Source organism: Prenolepis imparis, unplaced genomic scaffold, assembly GCF_030444845.1.
Source record: "Prenolepis imparis isolate NDT839.2.m4 unplaced genomic scaffold, iyPreImpa1.0 SCAF_3, whole genome shotgun sequence".
NCBI lineage: Eukaryota > Metazoa > Arthropoda > Insecta > Hymenoptera > Formicidae > Prenolepis > Prenolepis imparis.
In genome coordinates, this window is record NW_028141161.1 from 16,400,979 (window position 1) to 16,423,081 (window position 22,103).

At 37.4% G+C, this 22,103-nt stretch overlaps 1 protein-coding gene across 1 annotated transcript; it reads left to right on the plus strand.

The window, feature by feature from the left end:
- The first annotated feature begins 25 nt into the window (after positions 1–25).
- LOC145934065 (uncharacterized) lies at positions 26–22,039 on the plus strand. Its single transcript, XM_083034284.1, has 8 exons — positions 26–361; positions 9,096–9,142; positions 11,990–12,120; positions 14,414–14,629; positions 17,428–18,107; positions 18,239–18,441; positions 18,516–18,681; positions 19,099–22,039. The coding sequence occupies exons 2-8, from the start codon at positions 9,103–9,105 to the stop codon at positions 20,924–20,926; spliced, it is 3,264 nt and encodes a 1,087-aa protein (XP_082890410.1). The 5' UTR covers positions 26–361; positions 9,096–9,102; the 3' UTR covers positions 20,927–22,039.
- Positions 22,040–22,103: the final 64 nt, after the last annotated feature.

The window sequence follows — 22,103 nt, forward strand, 5'->3', positions numbered from 1 at the left end:
AGCACAACGCTCCTGCTGGTGGCTTTTCCACTTCCATCGCGCAGTCTTCTGGCCGGACCGGACGCCGCGATCTCGCCCCGCACCCGCACGAAAAATCCTCTCGTCTTGTCGTGTTATCGTCTTGTCTTGTCTCGTTTAATTTTCGCGGTTCCATCGAAGAGAAAAATACCAAACGACGAGCATTTTCCCGGGACGTACGTCAGTTTTACTCGAAAACGAAAAGTGCTCATATCTGTTAGCTCCTGTTCTCGTAATACGCATAGAGTATATACCTGTGAATTTGCATTTCAAGTGCCAGTCGATGTGAGGACGGTGGTTTCATGAGGGATTAGCGAAGAACCAGCGGAGCCGAGAGAGACAGGTTTGGTCCTTTTTTCATCTTTCGCGCAATGCGCTATAATATTACATTCTCTCGCAGGGGCTGCGTAATCGAGGAGATCGAGCGATTTAAAAAAAAAAACCAACTTCGATCATACGCCATTTCGAAGTAAGGCTTTCGCGACTCTCACGATCTTGCGAAATCTGCATAATGTTAAATCGCTCGTTCGAGAAACCGTTTCGATCTCCCGGTGAAACGCACGATGCGTATATATGTTTTATTAATTTCAAGCGCGCGATATTACAGTTTGTTTCATATCTATATACGCTATTAAAAAGAAAGCGAAGCGCCGCGATATTTCGACGAACTTAATGAAATTTGTATTACCTCACCAACCTTAATCATAGTGTTTATTTAGAAAGAGTTCTCAGCTCCTGCCCGCGGTCAGGATATCATTGTTCTCTTGCGACAGTTCATGTAAGTTGGCCCCGAGGGGAATAGCCTTAAGGGAAAACTCTCGAGAAATCCGAAGAATAAAGATTTTAAAATACCATTTGTCTCTAATGTATTTTCACTAACGTCAGTTATTTAATTATATATACATTATTATACCATTATACTATTATGTTATTATAAATATAATAGTATGCTTATCTCTGTCTGTTAAAAAAATACAACGACGATGATGAGCACGAATCATCCGAGTGAATCGAGGAAAGGATCTACAAAAACGCGAGCATTAAACCGAGCCGCTTCGGAGATCGCAATAAAGACAGGACTTTCGCTGCTGGTCGCATCCTTCGCTCGTCTTCCTGCTCGATCGTTCTTGCATTACCGATTTTTACGCGATTCAGAGACGACGAACGAGAGCAAACTGGTTTTATCATATCGAATTTGTCACATCCGACTTTCCACTCGATCGATGAGCGCGAAATCGAAAGGATCGCGCGCGAAGCGTCGCCTTAAAAAAAAATATAAAAATAATTAGCGCGATACTCTCGATCTCCTTTTGCGCGATATATTTTCCATCGCGAGTAGTCGAGCGATTGCGTTCTCCGGCAAAGTCACGAATTTCTAATCTGCTCGTAGGAGAATCGCGAGTATAACGAGAAGAGAGTTCGCGTTCGGCTTAAAGAGAGACGTACACGTGCGACGAACGTTCACACGCACATATACACCTTCACATTCGCAACGGCACGCACGCATCGGGCACGCACGGTGCACTCGCTCCACGAATCTTATTCTCGATGGAAACTTTCGTCGGTCTTATGGTAATTTATTCGTATTTATCATGGCACAGGAAATAAATCATACGCCATGAAATTGCGAGAAAAGTTTTCGTTTGCGAAAGATCCTAAAGATAAATGGACGAGTGAAATAATTAGCTAATTTAAGCGGTCGCATAATTAATTAGCGCGAATACGGACATTCGAGTAAAGATTCTTTTAAACGTTTAAAACAATTTAAATCTGAGAAAATACGATTGAGTTGATGAATATAAAGGCCTCGATTTATCTCAGGCGAGACATTTCACGAGCGAGACTTAACTTTCAATCGAGCTCACGGTAGCAACATATCTCGCTACGTTCCCTTATCGTGGATTTATCTAAATCGAGAATTCATCTCACTCGTATACGCAAGTTGCCACAATCGATCACTTTATCGATTAGACGGAATAAGTTTCCCGTAACCTCGACGATATACCTCAAATCACCGTTCTCTCTTTCTTTGCCTCTCTTTTACTTGTGTAATTCATCGTCTCGCTTCGTCCAATGAGTTCTAACGCGTCCACCACGTTCACTTTCAATCGGTGGATTCCGCGAGGCGATTGTATACACGTTCGAAAGTGAATTTAATTTGCGAGAGGAACGCGTTAGACGCGACACGCCTTGCCAGCTCTTCCTCTAACGAGACCCGTCTCTTTTGTTTCTTTTCCACTTCTTGCGACTCAATTCTTGCGCTTAAACCATCGCGACATATTTTCATCACAAGTCTCTCGAATCACTCAATTTCAATGATTAAAAGTAAAAAAAATCTCATCGCCAGAATTTATATCTTAGTCAATATCCCAAAGTTTGTTCAACTTGCGTAGATTCTTCTCGTTTCGTTGTAAGGATCTTAAAGTATCCGTCTGCAACTTCGGACAAATACTTTGGGCCCACAAAAGGGACAAGACCGCAATACGCGCGAGAATTTTCGCCGCGCGCGAGAACGTCGTCGTTATGTAATTAAAAAAGTTTCATAACCGCGCGGTCGGCTCGTTCGTCTTAGCATGCCGATGGATCGACGACGGAGGGTGCAGCAACATCGGCGGCAAACACGTGCTCCCCCCGATGTGCCGTTTGCGGGACAATCTTTTTCATAAACAATATTGCACAGTGCCACGACAGCGTTACGACATAATCCATGTCGCGAGCAAGCGACGGTCGGCTTTCTCCCGATACGCCGACGGAAAAATAAACGAGCGACTTCGCCATAATCGAACGCCCGGGTAGTTTTGCGATCCGCACGATTTGCGACCACGAACCAAATTCTATTTTAGCGATCGATCATTAGCGCCGGACGGATTCCCGCTAAAAAAAGTACGACGATCATCGGAGCAAATTCTTGTTGCTTGAATGGTAAAATAATGTGTCGAAGGAAAAATATAACGGTAAAATATATCTTCCATTTAACATGCCTTTCGAATAATTGCACGGGAGATATGGTTACGAACGGGAATAAATAAAATTTTGATCGCTAATGATGACATTGGATGGCTTAATAATCTCGGTAATTATTACCTTCTATCCTCTAGCGCGCACACATTTCACTGTAAATAATCTCTTGGAATTGGAAGATATAATCGCATTCGCGGAGAAGAGGATGAATAAATGATTGAGAGGATAACCCGGACAAAGGTGTATGAGTTCGGAGAATGTATATATGCGTATCTCTGAGTAGAGTGCAAATAAAAATAGCAGTATGCATCTGAAGTCACTACTTATCATTATCAAGTAAAAGACTCGTTGTAAAAAGTCACTATATTGATTCGAGGCGAAGCTAAAGTTCACGAATTTAATGAATGCTGAATTGAGATTGATTATTGTTTCTGTTAATAGACATCATTTTTTGCTGTTTCGATTTCTTCGAGCGGATAATGTCGTCACGTTTTATAGAAATTTGAGAAATGAATTGTTGGTGCAACATGTGAATCTTAATTGTTTGATAGAAATCAGCCTTTTGAAAGCCCGTGACGTATAGCCCGGGGACAAAACGAAATTTGAGCCATCAGCACTTTCATAGTAAGAAAACCAGACCAGTGATCGAATGCGTCAACCAGCAAAAAGTATGTCACACCTTTTTTGCGCGATATGTGACGATGATGCGAGAGTTTACTTTCGATATAAATTTTATTATTTTGCAATCGAATTTTCGTGTATGCGTCACTGGCAAAAGTAATAAAATAAATTATAATTATTATATATATATATATATATATATATATATATACCTAGAATTATTGCGACATTCAATCATATCTACTGCTTTCGTAAAAGTTTAATGTACGTAAAAAACTACAATAAACTACTGTATAATTTACATAAAGAAATTTACAACGCGGTAGGAAGCGCCATGCCGTAAAATATCTCTTATATGGACCCCCATCGATCTCATTGTGCTCTCTTCTCTAACGAACAATCGTTCGCACGGAATAGGAAGAGCGGGAAGAAGATGGCGGTGAAGTACCGGCTTCACGACACATTAATCGCGCTAATTATACACGAAGCACAGACCTCTCTTCTTAGGGGAGAAATTCGTAGGAGGCAAAACACGGTGGATTCGTCCGATTTTTCTCTCCGCTTGCTCTTAAATAATAACTTTCGAATAGTTTCGCCGAATATATCAAAACGATATCTATCGTGCGTTATTAGCACCTCGCGCTTACGTAAAAGCCTCGTAATGAAGCGTTCAGAATTATTAATCATGTTGATATTATATTAATGTTTGCTCCTTGAAATTGAAATTGATATACGTTAAGAATGTCCAGCTTTTAACACACAGATTTAGGAAAACCGCAAAATTCTCTTTTTTTATAATTATCTATTATCTACGCATGTACAAATTTTTATATTTGTTGTATAAATCTTGTATAATAAGTCAACAAAACGACGCGAACGATGCTTTACGGTCGAATGAGTTTTATTCTCAGCCGAGAGCGAAATTATTTGTTTCAGAGCCGGTCTCTCGTCTGGATCGACAAGAATACTTTTCGATTGATTCGATCGAATGAATTCCGAATCATTGCCCAACAATTTTTTCGATAAAAATTAAAATATGTTTGACTTAGTGTGTGTGCGTCAACAAATTTGAAAATAACATTTTAAATGTAGAAATTAAAATTACAATCAATAATATTAATAAAAATAACAATTAATTTGATAAGAATATCAAACGATATCACTTTGTTGCAAAAGTTAGTTTGTGATAAATGAACCTGATTATTTTAATTCCTGGTCATTGGAGCGTACGATAAACTTCGTGAATGTAGGTGCTAGAAACTAATTTACGAATATACCACTATACAATTAAAAGCTGCGCACGTATATTTATTCGTTAAACTTGTTTTATCCGTGAAAAAAAAGTTCTATATATTTCCTTCACCCGTAAATTAGTAATATGTTATATTTATAAATAACATAAAATTAACAAAATATATAGCCTCACAGAAAACTTATAAAATTATTGAAAAATTTCTAAATTTTAATGGGAGAAATCGTTCTAGCGTTAGAACGGAAACACGATATATTGACGAAATAGAACGAAAATTATAACACTTCAAGAAAATCCAGTAGTTCATGAAAACATGGTAAAATTAGAAAGTTTTCCATTCAAGATGAATAATGTTTCCTAATAGAATTTCTTCCTTATATCAAATAGATCCTTTTATATCAAATATAGAAGGAAATATAAAAATACATTTTATCAAAATAATTTTACAAATTCAACTTTTCAAATTTAATTTGCTTTTATTTGGCGTTAAGAAATAATTTCTAATTTATTTTTTATTGTAGCGTCACAAATTTTATTTTCCACTCTACTTAACGTTTTAATGCTCTGGAATGTAGAGATCATTTCTATACAGGTATTCCTATATTTAGACATAAAGCGCACACTTAAGCTTATTCCTATATATTTAAATATGAAGCCCCATAAGTCATTCTCAAATATATTCAATATAAAAAAAAATCAAAATCGATTTTTGCGACACCTGTTTACTTCACTCTGGACACAACTGCGCAGAATCTTGTTTTATTCGCATATCTCGGAAATCTTCGACGCAGCCCTGGCGAGCGTCCAAACAAATTCAACGTTTTATCATACTCTACACACAACTACATAGTAATCTACATAATTTACGAAGGATACTTCTTACGCGAACGCACGATCAACAGCTCCCGTTGCGATTATTAACGTTTGCTCTGCATATGTTTGCCTTACACAATTGCACACTTTCTACCTACAAGGCAAGCAATATTCTTGTAACTAGTGTAACGGATACTCCACTCTATGTGCGGATAGTGTGATATGAAAATTAGAATGACGAGATGACGTTATGTTCACGATCGATCCATTTGACAGATTACAATAAGTCTATTTAAACAGACCTACTTTAAATAAATATCGCATTGACGCGCGTCGTGTCTGACTTAATCTGGCTTTGTTCACTACTTTATGGGAAAATGGCAAAGACTCGCTGCAATAAGATCAATAATCTTTCAAAAACTTTCGTTGTTTTCTTGTACTTCATTATTGCGTAAAATATCAGTTGTTTATCCTTTTATTAGAAACTTTGGCAAAAAAATAAAAAATTGTACCCATAAAATACACATTTATATTTTGGTTCCTCATCCTGATATTTAGATTCTAAATGTCAATCACCAATCACCAGCTGTTTATGTAAATTATGGCTTCACACAAGCGGTAACACGATAAATCACTAAGTCACTTTTAATTATAGAATGCTTATAGAATCCCTCTAAATTACAGTTTGTATTTTTGACATTTACAATACATGTGATATATAATTTTATCTTATTTCTGTGTGTAAATCACAGTAATTTTCGTTAACGAGAAAAAGAATAATCTCAAAAGGCGAAGAAAATTTCCGTATCGAGCTTTCGCAATTCATAGCATGTAATCGCATCTTTTAATTAATGTTTCTTATCATCGTATCGCATTGCATTCGACATTAGTCGCATAGTTTTTCTATCGGTGATTAATTCAATAATACGCCTCAAAGCAAGCATTCGAATAGCACGCACGAGGAAATGAAAGCCTGTTATTTTGGCATACTGTGTTTTTGAAGGCGAGTTTTGTAACCACACCTTAACGCAACGTTCGTTCAAAAAATTTTGTTTGTCACAGTTGGAAAAACGCATAGAAGTTCCATATAAATTATTACAAAAGAAATAAAATAACTGACTCAAAGTTGCAAATATTCTCTAGAATGCTATTATTTATTTGGAAAAAAATAGAAAATTGTTCGCGTCTCTTTTTAATAATTTTTTCTTAGTTTATTCAAGAAAAGGATTAAAAATCTTTAAAACATTTTTCGCTACACACTCGCGAAGATTAATTTAAAAAGTCTAATGAATAAAGTGACTCGTCGTACGAGCCATCACTTCCGGTGACCTTTAATAAGCATGGTTGACCGTTACTTGTATGTCGTAATACAACGTAATTTACCGTAAGGTAACGTTATGCGAGTAACACATTCCACAAACAACTCGACAAAGAAGACATTTCCGACAAGAAACACATTAATAGGTGATAAAAGTCGCAATGTAATGTGTTTAGATTGTATTATCTCTCTCTCTCTTATTCTTCGTATAATGCATAAAATAGAATCTTTAAACAGTATGATAATTTTTCTAAAAGTCTATATTTTTTTTCCTTGGAATACATATGCATCTGCAATAATCGTAAAACTACACGATGCCATAAATAGAAAAGATTGTAAATACTGACGAAAAGTCAAACAAACAGTAATAAATTGTACATATTACTTATTAACGTAGAAATGTAGAAAAATATTATATTTTACTGACAACGAGTGAAAGAGTTGTTTGAATATTCATAGATCTCGTTAAGATTTGGGTCTCATTTGCGCAGTTTCCGGATAAAATTAATCTTTAATCTGGGAAGGGATGTTTCCCATGCCGCTTGAGAACTCGTTCACGTTGTGACACGAACACAAGGAACAATTACGAAAACTTGTGTAACCGAATAATACAATCTTGTGCAGCTTTAGCAAGCGGGGGGCATCCTCTCTCTTTCTTCCCTACTTTTATAGAAACGATAAAAATCTATCTGAGAACTGGAGCGCGATAGCGCTTAATTAATGCGAGCATGTACGCGGTGCACTGCGTACGATTGGCTCGAGCGTTCCACATTTCTGTGCGGAAACTGAGAAGAACGTGCGCGGAATCGCATGTATTTACGCTGGAAAATTACGTGCCACCTTTCTGCTTAATTAAAGGCGATAGACCGGAATTGAATTCTATGGTGTGTATTTTGTTCAAATCATCTCGCGCGTCGGGAGAGAGAGATTCATTTATATAATCAAGTTACATTGTGCGTATATAGAGCGATCTAATATTTATTAGTGAGAGTAATGAATTTTTATCAGATTCACTGTAATTCAAATCTCATTAATAGTCGATCGTACACAAATTGTATAAATTTTAACAAGTATACAATATATATATATATATATATATATATATATATATATATATATACATGTATGTATACTCGTAGTATATAATATATTATGTTTACAAGATCTAATTTGATGCTGAAAGATTGCAAGGTTTACTTTCACCAGACAAGATGAAAAAAAATAAAATCTTAAAGGCGTGATGCTAGTATGGAGTGCGAATTATCGACGGTGATCGGCACGGTCCGAAAAATAAAGGTCATCTATGAAGAAATAATTTAAGATAGGAAAGAAAACCTTTCTTTTTAACTTCTTAATAAATTTCACAAGTAAATTGCGCGATATCTATGTACATGATATACAAATACCTTGTACAAAATTTATTTCTGATGTAAATTCAAGATTCAGAGGAAGGATATTCTTATCAAGAATGCAAAATCTATCACGATATGTTCACGTAATTATAGCATAACGAGTTATTGAGTCAATAGACATTATCGATTATCGCATCGAGAATCTCTTCCGAAAGATTTTGCTAAGCAGATGCGTGCGCTGCAGAAGCATCCTACCCTCTAGTAATTAAACATTCGCAACCGCTACTACAAAGTCACACCCGATATTACGTGATCGCGCATTTATATAACACCCGCATTATCCTTGCATTATATGGTTAGCGGTGGTGACAGCACAGAGAAAGTTCCTATCCATTCCCATATGCTCGAGCACCTCTACAGTCTACGACTACAGTGCTAAGGTTCTCTGCTTTGATTATATTCACCGATTTGCAGTGCTGTGTGATTGCTTCTCGACACCCTGAGGAATTTAACTGACATTTCGAAAATAGAAATTTCTTCGCCCTCTAGGACCTTTTGTGTAAAAAAATAACGATAGAGAAATATTAACACAGAGAGAGAGAGAGAGAGAGAGAGAGAGATGTTAGATGAAATTTTAATGATTTATATGAAACCTTTACTCTTTCATTTAATTCAATTAAGGATTTAATTTCAATATCTTTTGATTAAAGTAGTATACAGACTATTCCATTAGCTAATACGATTAATCTGTTTGTTTCAGTGCCAACATGCGGGAGAAACGATGGCTGCTGCTGCTCGCTCTGTACGGTAAGCACAGTTTCTGGAGGATGATTCTTCGTTTCTCAACGATCGTGTTTCCCCAATACTAAGCGGAGCTTGTCAGCGAAACTTTTACTCGATTTCTACTATTTCTTGAAATCCTGTTTGTGCCGCTCCGCAGAAGAAAGAATCTCCCCTTGTCCATCTCGCGAGTCCCTTCCCTCTAACGTTGTGTCTTTAGTATTTTTGGACTTTTCACGGCCGCAGTGGAATGCCGAAGAGGCAGTGGACGACCTTCTACACCCGGGAATTTTAAGTCGCGCACGTAGATCGATTCTCACCGCGACTCCTCGTGCAATACAAAACAACTTGAGCAAATTAAATTGATATATTCAAAGAAATTAAATCTGTTAATATTAAAACTGAAGAGAATTGATTATTTGAAAACATATATTACCATATAAAAGTATATAGAATTAATTTAAAAATTGTAAGACAAAAACTTTCATATTTTGCTCACACAATCGTTAATAAAAAGCTAAAAAAGTTTTGAAAGACGATTTTTATGTATGGTTAATCAAAAGTGCCGTATGCAAAGAGTACTGAGAGTCTCGAATGTTAAGTGGCAAGATTCTTATTAATCTCTTTCATCTTACGTCAAATGTACATTTGGTATTCGCCTTGCGATCGTGACTGCGTGTTATTCGCAAAAGCATTTCACAGAGAGGTCCCACGAAGAAAGGGGGACCTGTCGTGAATGTTAAGAGGATCATTTTCTTTGTCTCGCCATGTGAGACATGTGACGAATAATTTTAAGTCCGAAAAATCTTAAGAATCCAGATAAAATGCTCGGTAAAACGAACATTAACATCAATCGTTTTATTGCGATATAATAAAAAATCCAAATCTAATAAAATAGAGAATTCCATGAAAGCTAGTGCGAAAAGTGCCGGAAAAAATTACTTTGCGGCTGTTTACGACAATATATAAATGCGTACTGCGAATTCAAATCACATCTATTCTCCATTCGTAATATTCATTAGAACGATCACGATTTAAATCGATCGTTGTTAGCATTTAAAATACTTTCTGACATTTTCTGCTATTCGGGGAACGTTCTATTCGAGATCTTTAAAATCTCGCTTTAAAATCACGGAATAATTGAGGGGCTGCTATTCTTAGCATCGTAAAAGTTTTACGATAATCATATATGATGCTATATAAACTTTACGGCGATAAAGATAACTAACGTTTAAACATTAATTATGTATTAGACGCAGACGTACACGTAAATGTATCTCGTAACACGAGTAATTTCTCAATGAGAAAAATCGTAAGTAAGGTAAAAGAAAACGTGATCGGCATGAAGGGCGTCTTCGAGGGAGGAAAATGTCAGATCATTCCCATTCGATCGAAAATCCGCGTCGCGGAATAGACAATTGGATGAAGTAAACATTTATATGCCGACACAGTAATAGTATAACAATGGTGATTTCGTCAGATCTACCGTAATTGTATCTCTATGAAAGGGGAGCACGCCTACGTTAACATTTCCCACAAACAGAATGCGAGCGCGTTCTCATAATTCATTTTTATACAATGTCGACCTGTGTAGCGCGGTTTGTTATCGATTGCAAATCCTGGAAAAGTATGATTCTGTTACACGATCGGTCGTCGAGCCCACATTTTCAACATCACCTTCGAGGACGTCCACTTTCCGGTCCATAAAGCCGTGTTCACGTAGCCGCAGTCCTAATCAAGGCGCGCGAACACGTTTTTCCGCACCATACATTCGAGAGTCTAGAGTGTCGAAAATAACGGGAGCGAGAAACATAAAACGATCGTAAAAACAATGATTACAAGCATTATAAAAATGCTTACTCGGTTACTTGCAATTATTTCTTCATTATAAGTATTAATTATTAATTAATCAGATAAAATATATAGCACTTATTAATTCTCGCTTCTCTTTCCTCGAAAAATCATACCTAGCGTATCAAATCAAATATATTCTTAGAGCATGAATTACTGATTACGTTCACGCCTATATAAAGATGCACGTCCTCGGGAGATAAAAATATAAAAAAGCTAGAAACAATCTTTACCTTAATTCACACTTTGCAAATTATTCACTCTTTACGTCTTAATTTCCTCAGCTGCTAGCTCTCAAAACAGCCTTGAACTACTTCAAAACAATACAAATGATTCAGTAGCAAGGTCTACGAAGTCTAATAGTTGGAAATGGCCGCTGGAAATTCCGGTTTTTACTCATTTTAGATAATTAAATATTAACGCAATATAATATAATATAATATAAAGAATAACAGTAAGAGAAATCATAAAGAAAAATAACTTATAGAAATTGAATTAAAGAAAGAGAGGAAGAAATAATATAAATTAAACAATAAAAGAAATAAATAAGAAACAATTGAAAAATAAAGACTAAAAATTCATGATAAATTGATTGCAGATCGATACACAATATATTATAAGTCTGTTACGTTATCACGTATATGGTTCGATTGCAAATCAACAAAACGTGGAAAGGAAACGATCAATAGACAGCCTTGATCCGTTTAAGAACAATTACCCAACCAAATGCACTCGCTCTCAGCAAGAGAAAATTACAACACTTATGTTAGATTCTCACAATACTTCACGTCCAAGTTTTGCAACGCCGACGCTTCTCCGCGATTTACGTAATCCACGGATACGTAGTGGCCTTTTTCCTTAATGTATCGGACGGCTCATCGGCTCGTGTCCATCGATACTTCTAAGGCAATCTAAGCGAACTATATTTACCTCGAACTCATTTCTATGATTACTCTCGCAATTGCTCCAATAATTCTTAAATCAACGTTCCCTATACTGAGGTTGGTTTTTTTATATTTGTAGGAATATTCTTGGCCCATGTGGTCTCCGCAGCACTCAAGGCCAGGCCGAAATTCAAAATTGCGACAACCTCCACGACCACCACCACAACCGAGGAGCCTCACGTAGAGGAAAATGAAAACGCAAATTCGGAAGTATGTATTTACAAAGAATTATCATAATTGCTCACAAAGCAAGATGGTTAATTCTCAAGTATTATCTAGCAGTCTTTAATTTAACAATTAGCCAATAAATTCGGGTTTTAAGATTTACGATCGATCGACTTTACATAATCGAAATTGCAACATACGATTATAAATCAGCGATTAAAATCGCGAAATAAATTCAATGAATTCAATTTTTGATATTATAAAATATGTTTGATGTTTAAATAATATTATGTTTTATAAGTGATCCTTTTTTCTTTTCTAAAAAAGATATGTAAAGTCGACACTCGCATATCGAAGTTTATTGTTGTCGCTTTTCCGCGATGCTCATTGGCTGTCAAGATTCGCGTTGTGCGTTATATTATAATCAAAACAATCAGCATCGCAGAAAAGATGCAACAATACTTGCGAGAATCGCCTTAACATGTCTTTTTTAGAAAGAGATGTTATAATATTTTTAATTCGATTAATATTTTTGACAATAACTAGCTGATTTTTGTCAAAAAATATTAATCGCGAATAAGATATTATATAACATATTATTTAAAATGTTACTATTTTAATATTTTAATATTTTCAACATATTATATACACCCGCATTACCGCTATAGAAATGTTATAAAATAAATAATTTCTCACTCACCGATACTGCCAAAGCGGAGTTGTAGTACACAGCACGTTGATCTGAAAACAAAATATTCAAATTATGTATACACATATGTGTGTGTCGAATATTTCATAAACGATGCAGTTTAGCAAAAATGTTTTTGCATACCTCACAGTTGCCTCGTTGTCGCCCGATGCCTCCCTGGGCCTCCTCCTCCTCTCTTGGTCCATGGTAGCACTCACGACACTCGCGAAAACACGAATAATTACGATTGTCCGACACTTTACACGGCACTCCCGACACGACGCGTGAATCGCACTGCTACCTGTAACAAATAAAATACATGCATATATTAGAATAATCTTATTATTTTGCATTATAACATACACAATACAAATATAAATATGTAAGCTAAAATATTTAAGTAGCAAATTTTCGTTTTATTAATATTTTTTGACAGAAATCAGCTGATTAAAGCGTTAATTTACTAATTAATTTTTAAAATAATAATATGTTTTAAATAATATGTTATAATACTTTAAACTTGGTTAATATTTTTGACAGTTATCAGCTGATTTTTGTCAAAAAATATTAATCGAGAATAAGATATTATAACATATTATTTACAACATATTACTATTTTAATTTTTGAACATATTATTTTAAAATTAACGCTTTAATCAGCTAATTTCTGTGAAAAATATTAATTGAGTTTAAACAAACTTTATAGTATTTTTGAAAAAATATCTTTTTTCTTTAACATAAAACCGAAGAATGGCGCGCGCATAGCGCGCGCTTGTATTGTTCTAGTACTATAAATTGTACATTTCTATTTAAAAAAACAATTAAATTAAAATCACGTCTAATTCTGATGCTAGATGTAGCAATCATGTTATTCACGTTACGCATGAGAAATACAATTGTCGAAATGTTGCAAAACCAATTCCACACAGTCGCTCTGAGCATTACGTGTGTACCAAATAAATTCTGATTTCGCGAAACAACACTTCTTCATGAATAAAAAGGGAATCTCGCAAGAGATACATACATACATATATATGAAACAAATGCAACAGATGTAAATTAATCGCTAATAAAACATCTTACAATCAAGGTAGCAGCTTTGTGACAAGCGTGATAATATGATAAATATCGTGCATCATGTTCTAAATAATTTTTAAAAAAGACATCATTGCCTTATGAAACTTATTGTATGCTACGTAAATTCAATTTGATCGACTCATCAGTATCTGTATCTGCGGAGGCGCCGAAGCACTTCGATTAATTTATGCCCTGGCGTCAAATCAATTAACGTTAAATTAAACTCAACGCGCGCGCGACGCAGGTTCATCATCAAATCGAACTCGAGCGCTCATCACTAAGCATTATTGCACAGCGGCTTCTTGAAGCGTAAAATAACTTTTCTATCAGATACTATAGTCTGTCGGACGCGAATGTGCTTTTCCGTCTACGGAAATTGTTATTACGACAAAATCGATGCTCGTATTTCCCGCAGAAAATGAAAGCTATTTTCATAAAATGTGACATAAACGTATATAAGTTTATGTTAAAGTTTTCTAACTTTTGAGTACTCTCTCGAATCTGTTAATTTTTGCAAAAATTATGAAAAGTTCGAGGTCTCAAAAAAGAAATTGTAACATTTTTTTCTTCCAGACGACAACAGTCGCGATCGAAACAAACGGAACGACCGGGCACACCTTAACAGGAATTCCGCAAATCGATTACATATGGGATCCGAATCTGCCGCGTGAGTTAAATGGATATAATCTCAGTGATTATCCATTCTATAATAGTATACCCGAGGATATTGACTTCAAATGCGACGGCTTGCACGACGGATTCTACGCCAGCGTGCCGCACAAGTGCCAGGTAATTAATTTAATGATACTTATGTTGCAAAAATAATATCTAATCGGGGCGATATCAGCGCGATATTGTATCTTTGGAAACAAAAAAAGAAAGATTACAATCGTAGCGCGTGTAATCTACGTCGAAAGATGTTTATTACACCAAACACGACAAGACTGTGATCGAAATGTTTTAAAGCTTCATCGCTTCTACTTTGTAATTAGAAATATAATTAGTGACAGACGATAAGCTAGAATTATTTTTTTGGCAAAAAAGCTGATGCCGTCGACGCTGACCGCGGTGATAGAAAAGTCGGCGTCGCCTGAATAAATTTCTCAAAAGAAAGATCTCTTCTGGCGATGTCTCCGTCCCGTAATAAACAGGTGTCAATGATCGGTGCGCGTTACCTCGGGTTTATTGACGTTTCTAATGCTGGCGAAAGACAGTAATCACGATCCGATTCGTACTAGCAACGGTAGCATCTATAAAGAACTTGATTGATAAGCATCGACACCGCGATGCGAGCAGCCATGAACGAAAGCGAGTTCTCGAACGAGATGCGAATGCAAAAAATGCGTATCGATTGAGCACACTTTTACCAATCATCGCTGAGAGCGATCGTTTCACCGTGAATCCTCTGGCATGACGGGATCAGCTTGAAAAACGACCGATTGAGAAATCATCGTTGCAACGACGCAAATTTATTTGCCTCCTCTGAATGGAATCAAATTATTCTTCTGATATAATTACCATATACACGTACACATACACTAATATACGCAACTATATAGTGGGAACAAGCGTAAGCGAAAGATCTGACGTAATATTTATTATACAAAATTAAGAAGATTAACTTCGCGTTCACCGTAATTTAAATGATATCAATTTCTATAACGATATACACCCGCCCATAGACAATTAATGCAGGCTATTTCCATAATAATGAACGAGAATTTCTAACAAGTATAATAATACATATTATTTGTTGTACACTCCCTGCCAATTTGTACCGTGATAGAAGATCGTCATTTTCGAAAATTCAAATAATCGGTGTATATACCATTATCACGTCGATTGTAAAAGCAACAAGGCAAGTGCGAGTAGAAATCGATATCGAAAGTGAAAAATGTTTTGCCGGCCGCAATAACAAGGTCGTCGTGGAAAGAAGCCGAGGAAGAGGACTTTCGTGGTTCGCTACGCTGCCCGTCCCTGACCGTTCCGCGATTCACGTGCGCGCGAAAATCCTGTACGATTGTGAAAGCGAAGGATTGCAAAGCAGCCTCTTTCCGATGTACTCGACTCGATCATCTCTTATCGATCATTTTCACGGGGCTGTAGAGCGAATGTACTATTGTCATGCAAATAACGTAGAGATTCGCGAGATTCGTCGGCCGAGATCGCTATGGCTCCACATGTGCGACGCCGTGTAAAAAGAAAAAAAAAACATCGAAAAGACGATTTACATCACTGTGCTCAGCTTGCAAAGGATTTGTCACGGAAGAGAAATTGGGAAATGAGCAATTAATTCGCCGTGCCGGCTTCCTGCCAGGAAATCACTCGCGATCGCTTGGATTATTTTCTGATCTTTCCCGTAGCCCCGAGCGAATTTACAATTGTAATGGCCCTGGTGATTAATGCTCCCGAGCTGCATGATCGATATAGAGCGTTGTAACGTCTACGAGAACGTGGAGTTTGTAACTCACTGACGAAACTAAAGATGCGAAAGATTGTATGCGGAAAATACTCGTCGAATAAAGAAAGACGCGTTCTGAATAATTCTAACGCCATTTCTAATGCAAATAACCGCGATTTGTTTTCTGCATTCGGCATAAAGGAAATTCTGACAAACGTTTTACCAACTTTCCACCGTAAATTCTTCACAGATTTGAAATTACAGAGGACCAGAATTTCCAGAGAGAATCGGTGTTTTATAAAATAAATTTTGTGCCAAAAAATTTGTTGTCAAATATTTAACAAAATGCATTTTTCATATAATTCAACAGACTAGAAGATAAATCGGGACAAGGATATATTTCTAGCAAAAGTTTTATATAACGATTCTAACTATACTGAAATTATTCTCATCGCGCGAGGCTCATTAAACGCGCGATTAGGCATTCAATGATCGTCTGACATTTACATGGCGGGTTGAGTAAGATTCATGATCTATTATTGGAGGAGATCAGCCAGCCCCTTCTTTTTATCAGAATTTCAGTGAAACGGTGTCGAACGCTTACCGAAAGGATGTGCTCTAAATGATTCTAGATAATTCCCCAGATAATTCACTGGTGCTTGTGCGTTCCAGATAATACAGCGAGCCCTCGCAAACACTAATGACTCTTCTTTTTCTCTGTCTTTCTCTCTCTCTCTCTCTCTCTCTCTCTCTCTACCGCAAGATGCACATTTATGCGACTCGATGCAATTATTTGCCGTCGCACACATGCACCAGCCGTGTGAAAGCTACATCGTGGCGTGCGGTAAGATCGTGCTCGCGTTCGTTCGCGGTGAAAAGTGTGCTAAATCGTCATGTCGACGTTTCGTTATCTGAAGAAGACGTAACAAATCGAGAGTTAGATTCGCAAATGAAAATTTTAAAAAACGACAAAAACATCTTCAAAAATCTCGAAAACCTGACAGCCGATTCGTCGCCCGCTTTCACTCATCGATCCATTCGATTTCAAACGTTCGTCCATTCGTTAAAATATATTTTGCCGATCGTCGTTATAATAATTAATATGACGCTAATTTTAAAAATTCATTGATAACTACTAGTGTGTCGCGCAATCAGTCTTATATCTCGCTTGAATGTCTTTTTCAAGGTCTATCATCACTGTCTCTTCGGCACTCGCTACGACTTCCTGTGCGCCAACTTCACGGCGTTCGATCAGAAGACCTTCATTTGCCACTTTGTGTCCGAGGTCGATTGCGCCAACTCCAAGAAGTATTGGCACAGAAACGATGCTCTTTATCAAGCTGCTACGACTACGACTACTACTACGACTACCGTGACGCCAATTACCGCGTCGACCAGTCGACCGGTCGTACGTGACCGAATTCCACCTAGGAGGAGACCACCGGCGAGAAGAAGACCCTATGATTACTATGAGGAAGACTATTACGACGACGAGTACGGTCGTCCATCGCGAGACTTCGCCGATCGAGACGAGTACGATTACGACGATCGAAAGTACAGACGTGACAGGGATCGCGAATTCAGAGACCGGGAACGGGATCGCGACTTCCGAGAGAGGGATCCGCTACCACGCGGCAGAGACGATAGGGATCGAGACGCCGTTAGGGACAGATACTCGGGTAGAGGCAACAGAAGAGACCCACCGAGGTCGAGAGATCCGTTGGAAGATGACTCGAGACCACGGGGAAGAAATCCAGATCAGGGTATCAGATCAACGTCGAGGGAGGTAGATGATTTAGATGTGTACGATAGACAAACGGAGTCGAGAAACAGAGATACCGATGATCCAAGATACTCTGATAAGAGGTGAGAGAGAACTTGTTGAAAAATCTCTGTTATATATTTTAGATATAATAGTATTTACTTATGTTTTTTATATCTTGTATAGTTTCGTAGAGTAAAATATTTTATAAGATTTACGTTTACGTTCACGCTAGGTATAGAGATGATTACGATGATAAGGAACCTGCAGTGCCTTCGGCGAGTGCAACGTCATCCAACGCGGAAGGTCTGGTGAAACCAGCTGCGCCCAGCAGTTCGGTTTATGCAAGACCGAGAACGCCGCCCAAGATTAGGCGACCGGTACCACTCTCGGAACAAGATAGATATGCGTACAAAACAACTCCCGCGCAACCAACAGGTAAAATTAATCTCTCCTCAGAATAAAAGTTATTAAATCGCTGTTTAAAAAAATAATAAAAATTATAATTAAAGAGGAACCACGACGACGACCGGTAGATTTGGCAAAGGATGATTATTACGAGGACGAATTAGAGGATATTAGACCGATCAGAAGACCGCTCAGAAGAAGACCTTCATACAGGGATAGAGACAGAGACAGAGATTTTTATGAAACTCGAGATAGAGACCGTCCCCTCAGGTAAGGTAACGTACACAACACCGATACAATTATATTCAATAAACTAAAACTCTACTAAACACAAATCATATTCATATAAATACAAAGTACTAAATTGAAAACAAAAAAATTAATCTGTTATTTTGGATATATTGAATTGTAATAATATAATATTATCAACAATGAATATAATTGTATGAAAAATCTCTTTTTTTTTATATATAATAATATCAAGATAGACATACACATTTTTAACATTTAGTCGTTAATAATATTTTTCATTAAGTTCTGATATAAAATTTTAAAATTGCTTTTTAATAAACACAAAACAAATTTGTTGCACAAATCAATTTATAAAAGTTTAACGCGACTATTAATCTTCACGTTAATCGTTTATTAATTAATAACAATTATGATAATAATTAATAATTTTTCTAGAACTCGTTATCATTCATCGCCGGAAGAAGTACGACTTAGAACGCATCAGGATCGCTCAAGGGATCGCTACTATGATCGAGACAGGGATCGAGGTAGGGATCGAGGAAAAGATCGCGCTCCCGAGAGATCCTCGGATCGTGATCGAGGAAAATCACAAGATTCCGAAAGACCCTCGGATCGTGATCGAGGAAGATCGCAGGATCCAGAGAGATCTTCGGATCGCGATTCGCGCGGTAGATCACAAGATTCTGACAGACAAGAGCGACCGTACTCGCCTCGGCTGCTCGATCGCGAAAGAGATGCCGATCGACTCCGATCGTCTTCAAGAACGAAGGATCTATCAGACGGCACTGAAGTATCCAGAAGACCGAATTCATACGATCGCACAACCGAGAAAACCACTACTACCGCAACAAGTACTACAACAACAACTACAACGACCTGCTTACCGGAACAGCTTATTCATAAGTCTGAAATAGATGTCAAGGATGCGGTGACTGATCGATCAGAAAAGCCATATTCAGAACGGCCATCCAGACCTATTCAGACACAAAGCGATCGCGTAGCGAGCGATATTCAAGATTATCAGAATTACAGAAATTTGTCTGGACAATCTCAGAGAACGTCTCAGCAAGCAGATTATCAAGACAGAGACCTGGAGAGTAAAAACGAACAGAGTCATCATCAGGTCGCGTATACGGACGAATACTCGTCAGAGTATTACGACGAGCCGCTGGAAGATCCGTCCCCGTCTCCTCCTCCAACTCGAACCGCTATTCGAATCGTGAAGAGACCTTTCTTGCCATCTCGAGGAGGTAATTCTAATCCAAGAGGATTATTACCAGTCGGTTCCAAAGCGCCGCATTTGCTTAGAAAAGAGGAAGAAACAACCACTGATCACCGAAGCGCTTTAGGCGAAAACGAACACAAGAGTTATTATGTACAAGAGGAGCAAGAAGATAACAAAAACATCAATCATCAAGAATCACTGAAATCGGACAACAGACAGTATGATGTTTACAAAGCCATACAGAGCGATCTTCAGAAGACACAACAACAAGATGAATACGACAGCGCATTATTTAGACCTGTACTACGAAGACCGATTGAAAAGCACAACGAAAAAGTGGAGGAAGAAGAGGTCTCGAGAAGTCCGGAAGATCTGTCGAACTCTTCCAAAGGATATTCTACTCAGAATCAATCGTACGATTTACGCAATCATCAAGATGAAAGTCTAACGTCTAAGTGGACGGAGGATTATTCGAGCGACAAGTACGCGAATGCCGGCAACGTGCAGACCGGTTCTCCGATCCGTAGCAAAGTCAGAGCCGGTGTCGAGACCACGCCGAACGTCTACAGCTCGACGTATAAGAACGAGGATATCCCGGACCACCTGCCTTCGGGACCTGGCAATAGCTACAGAGCCAAACAGAGAATCAACGAAGTAACGCATCGACTTCAGGATATCCCCGAGAGCGAATACGACGTCACTCTGAACGACGCCTTGACGCCGACCTTGGTTCAGGAAACTAATTTGCCGAGCGGATTCGTCCTACCTATTCACAGACAGCATCTGGGTAGAGACGCCGTGCTACAACCTTCCGAAAACAACTACAAACTTTCCAGACCGATTAATCATCAGCAGCAGCAACAGCAGCAACAGCATCCGCATCAGCAAAAATCGTTCGTTCCGAGTCCTCCATTCCTATCGAGCATTAACAATAACGATCGAGCTCGAACGATGTATTACAGAACACCGGAGGCTATACAGATCAGCGGGGCGCAATACAGACAGCAGAGACAATGGCAAGACTACACCGTATACTGACGGAATGAATATAACATCGTATTATGTATCGTTACGAGGGAGAGATTTAAAATTTTATCTTGCTTTACGAGCGTCAAAGCGACTAATTTATACTGCCACCGATTTATCGGACTTAGCTAGGAAAGACACTTTCGTGGAAGAAACGGCACTCGCTTATTTCTTTTATGAAACTAGCTTTCCGCGGACAGATATCGCGCGTTCGACACTGAAATCAAAGATGATCAGTGTCTTTCGTATTACCAAAGAACGCGCGACATGCTCGTCTCGACGCGTCGCGCCGCTCTGAGGGTACGAAATAATCTTTGTAATAATAAACAATTCAGTTAGCTGCATTGATAGTTCACGAGGTTTTAAAATTATAATAAATTATTCACATTAAAGATTTAAAAAACATAGAAATGAGAGACAGATTATTATACATATATGTAAATTGCGAAATGCCACGCTATTTAGAAAGGAAAACATAATTCAAATAAGAACATGGAAAACAATGAGATATTAGTCATCCTGATACTTATCGATACTCATTATTATTCACGCACATCGCAATAAAAAAACGAAAGCAGGATTAATATTCAATAATAACATCGGTCATAGATAATCTGTTCTGAGAAATGTTTCGCTAGAGAAATTCTATATTATATGATTAAGATCCAGTTGTAATGATCTAATGATGTAAATGCTGCAGAATAATGTCATATAGTATAATCTCGATATTTCCTCTGGATTAGTAACGTAATACAAAAATTAAACTTAAAACATGATACAATTTAATAATAAGTTAATTTGCGATGATATTAATAATGTTATTCATGATACTTAATCGAAATCGAAGTCTTTATTGGAATGTTGGAAATGCTGAAAACATTTATCTTAATTCTATTCTTAATTTCAAATAAACTTGTAAATAATTGTATGACTATCCTATGTACATTCATTATACTGCAAGTTATACTGCAATTCAAAATGCGATAAATGTTTTCCTATAAAAACTGTATACATTAAATCTTATCGTGTGTCAATTCTTGATAGATATTACTAGCGAATAAGTCTTCCTGAGCGTGTATCTTGTCTTAAAGCTATGTCGATATTTACTTATGATATAAAAAAGAGTGAGGAAATATACCTACCATTGTGTTATTCATTGTGTCACACTGCCCTTCTTTATGGAGACCTA

Bases quoted from the DNA above. Each gene is read 5' to 3' on its own strand.
- LOC145934065 (XM_083034284.1), top strand. From the start codon at position 9,103: ATGCGGGAGAAACGATGGCTGCTGCTGCTCGCTCTGTACG. The intron at 12,121-14,413 runs GTATGTATTTAC...TTTTTCTTCCAG, and splicing joins ATGAAAACGCAAATTCGGAA to ACGACAACAGTCGCGATCGA. The intron at 18,108-18,238 runs GTGAGAGAGAAC...CGTTCACGCTAG, and splicing joins CCAAGATACTCTGATAAGAG to GTATAGAGATGATTACGATG.